Source organism: Limulus polyphemus, unplaced genomic scaffold (genome assembly GCF_000517525.1).
Source record: "Limulus polyphemus unplaced genomic scaffold, Limulus_polyphemus-2.1.2 Scaffold7745, whole genome shotgun sequence".
Classification (NCBI taxonomy): Eukaryota; Metazoa; Arthropoda; class Merostomata; order Xiphosura; family Limulidae; genus Limulus; species Limulus polyphemus.
In genome coordinates this window covers 31,504-35,367 of record NW_013673355.1, presented here as the reverse complement: position 1 = coordinate 35,367, position 3,864 = coordinate 31,504, and the positions used below count along the sequence as shown (strand labels likewise).

The 3,864-nt window shown below is 31.7% G+C and overlaps 1 protein-coding gene across 1 annotated transcript in view; it reads left to right on the top strand.

Annotated features, from left to right (window-relative positions):
* The first annotated feature begins 2,454 nt into the window (after nt 1-2,454).
* LOC106474836 (segment polarity protein dishevelled homolog DVL-1-like) overlaps nt 2,455-3,864 on the top strand; it is a 19,903-nt gene continuing 18,493 nt past the window's right edge. The window contains exon 1 of the mRNA XM_013935530.2: nt 2,455-2,726. Within this exon, the coding sequence (XP_013790984.2) occupies nt 2,534-2,726 (193 nt within the window). The 5' untranslated portion in view covers nt 2,455-2,533. The remainder of the gene's footprint in view (nt 2,727-3,864) is intronic.

Here is a 3,864-nt window from a genome sequence, read left to right as displayed (position 1 = left end):
CCTTGTTAGAAAAATAAAACTGTTTTAGCTGAAAATGACTCCTATCTTGCCAAAATTTGTATCTATATCCCCTAGTCCTACTATTCTTGCTGTTAAATATGAAAAAAGATGATGCATCAACACTCAATTCCCTTTACAATCTTAAACATCTTCAATCAGATCCCCCCTAACTCTTCTTTTTTTTTAACAGAAAACAATTTTAGAGATCTTAATCTTTCCTCATATCATAGCCCCTCCATCCCAGGGATCATTCTAGTAATCTTCTTCTGAACCCTTCCCAACAATTCAGTGCCCTTCCTAAAGTAAGGAGACCAAGACTGAACACAATACTCCACGTGTGGCCGAACCAGTGACCTATACAATGAAATTATAATCTCTTTGGACTTGTATTCAATATTTCTGTGGATACATCCTAAAATCCTATTTTCCCTACCACTAGCAACTAGCTTAAAAGACTGATCAACCATTACACCAAGATCCCTTTCTTTCATGGCACTGTTAAGGTTATTCCCACCCAAATTATACTTATAATCTAGATTATGATAACCCACATGCATTATCTTGCATTTATTATAATTAAAACCCATTTGCCATTTATTTACCCAACTCACTAAATGATCTAAATCATTTTGTAAATCAGCAGCATCCTCTTCACAGCTAGCAACACCCAAGACCTTAATGTCATCTACAAATTTAAGTAATTTATTGACCATTCCTTCATCTGTGTCATTGATGTAAATCAAAAAGAGCAAAGGTTCTAAGACTAAGCCCTGTGGTACCCCATTTGTGACATTAATCCACTTTGACTGAACTCCATTTGTAACAACCCTCTGCTTTCTTCCATCCAGCTACTCTTCTATCGAATTTGCTAACATATCCTCCCCACACCGATAGAGATATTATTTTACAAGCCATTTATGTGGCACCTTGTTAATCAAATGCTTTTTGAAAATCCAGATACACCAAACCTACACCCTTACCCTCATCTACATAAGCAGTAACCTTTTCAAAGAAGTCAAAAAATTTGTAAGGTAAGATTTTCACTTAGTGAAACCATGTTGACAATCCAATAAAATTCTAAACTTTGATAAATGACTTTGCAAAGCATCATCTTTTATCAGACTTACCAAAACTTTTCTCACAACTGATGTACGTCTAGTAGGCCTATAATTTTTATTACCTCTCTTGAAGATATATTAGTTAACTTCCAATCCTCTGGTACCTGTCCACTATTCAAGGACTGACAAAAAATAGTAGCAAGTGACTCACATATCCAATCCTTAACTGCCTTCAAAACCCTTGTGGAAATATTATATGGCCGAGGAGCGTTATTATTTTTAAACTTCCCAATTTTTTCTTAACAAGCTCAGAATTAATGCAATCTTGTTGTCAAACCTTTTTGTTATCTATCAACTTTTCAAGGCGAGAAATACTGTTTAACCCTATTACCATGAATACCTTTTACTGCACGTGACACTAGGTTTTAGTGTCTTACATTCAAAATTTTATTAAACTACTTTTTGTTTATGTTATAACAATTAAAATAGCATAAAGTCTTAGCTAATAATCCATATTTTCATAGTATATAAGTTTTAAGTTCTTAATTATACAAGGCAATATTTTTAAAATCCTGAATTTCTCCTATTGTGACACATTTTCTCTAGGTATCTTCTCTCTGTTTCATCCACCACCCCTCCAGTAGCTACGAAATTAAACGTAAATTACTCACTATAAAATCATCATTGCTCAAACAATCCATAATTTTTATAGCCTTCAATTTTTACTAGGTTACAGAGCTCTCAAATAGAAAATCATACCCCTCCTGCCACATCCTTTCTTTCAGAATTTGTTAATAGTTCTCTCTTACATTTAATTATATATTGCCTATAACCAATAGGAAGCCAAGGTTTTCATCTCTCAAATGACGTATTATATTACTTTGTGTTCTGAACAGAAAATCGTCAACTTCACTTGTATTACAGGCTTCTTTCCCACAGGAAAGGAAACAACTAGTTTGGATGAATTTGTAATGGCTCATGTTACATAGCTAGAAAGCCAGAACATTTTTGATTGTCAGAGAAAATTGTATGCTTTTTCATGTTATTAGTCTATGTTCTTTGCTACATTATTTAATTAAATAGAAATTATTTAATGCACTACTACCATTAGTATAAGAAAAGTGGTCAGTCAGATTGTTCGAGCCTGTGTTGAGAGAGTTAAAAGGGCTCCCACTGAGAAAGGTTTAAGTGTTAATATTTGTGATAAGAAAATCTACAATTTCTTGTTGTCATATTCCATCTGTATAACCAAATAAATTGAGTATTTGAGTGTATAAGTACATCAAAGTTTGATGTGTGCACATTATAACTATCAATTTTCAGGTATCTGAAAGAGATATATTGAGCATATTTTTTCTTGCTAGGATAGTACAGTTCTGCACATACAGTTATCTTCAAAGACTAAAAAAATATGAAAGGTACTACAACTTGCTGATCACAATCTAAATAACTTCCTGTGATAATATATCTTAAGAATGATAATTTTACATTCCATTTCAGGGGCAGATGTGGTTCATTGGCTTTTCAATCATGTTCAGGGATTCCAAGAACGCAGAGAAGCTCGTAAATATGCCATCCAAATGCTGAAGGCTGGTTTTATTCGCCATACAGTCAACAAAATTACTTTTTCAGAACAGTGTTATTATGTTTTTGGAGATCTTTGCAACAGTAAGTATAATATAATTTTGGTTTAACTCTTTCAGCACAGGCTCAGTCCTTGGGACTGACCTCATAACCATTTTGTGCATGTTATAGTTTTCATGCTATAACTTTTAAATTAGTAAGTGTATATTAATGAAATTTAGCAGATTATCAGTAAATATTACTATCCTTTCATATGCTAAATATCAATTTTTTTTTATTAAGTCTTAAGGTTTGAAAAGCAATGTTTTTGTCATGCCTTTTTTTTTCACATGTTGCTTATCCAACATGCAAAGTAATTTTCATTTTAAGATAAAAAATACTTGTGTGCATCAGATAATTTTCAAATTTCACATTCAAAATCTTTATAACGTCCAGATAGTTATCAAACATTTCTTAAGAAAAACTATGTATTTTATCTGTTATTTTCATTAACAAATCTCTGTGTTTGGTCGATTTGACCGATCTCAAAACCATGTTAAAAAAATTAGGAAATGAATATAAATTATGCCTTTATTTGTTCTAGAATGACTACAAATTATAACACGAAAACATAAATGTTTAGACTAAATAGCTTAAATCTCATAACATTATATATTTATATATATATATATTTTATTATGTTGACCTAGGTATTATATATACAGTTGAATAACCAAAACATTTTAAATTACTATACCGATACCATAGAATTCCACTATAATGTATCAAGCTTATTAACTAAGCTCTATTCAAAATTTAAAAAAATATTAAATTTTGAGCAGACTAAAGACACAATCTACCTCCTTGAAATCTTGCTTTGAAAGAAAGAGTTGGTGACCATACAAGTTAAAATGGCTGAGAAAGCCACTAGTGGGACATTATGAGCTTTCAGTTGATTATTCATGTCATAGGTAAAAGTAAGTGTAAATAAGGGAGCATTTCCAAAAATGGAAAGAGATGGGTGGGGTGCCACTGTGTTTGATTTATTACATGAGCAATATCTTAGCAAATTGGAAAGATAAGAGGTTCTTATTTTATATTCTAGCTTGTCAATATCGGTAGTGTGAGTTCCTAATTTGTACGAAACTATAGACTTAGTATTTTGACATCATAAATATCTAATTTGAACCAATACTGCATTTAACATACGACATGACACTCAAAAATCGATGTTTAACTGTTT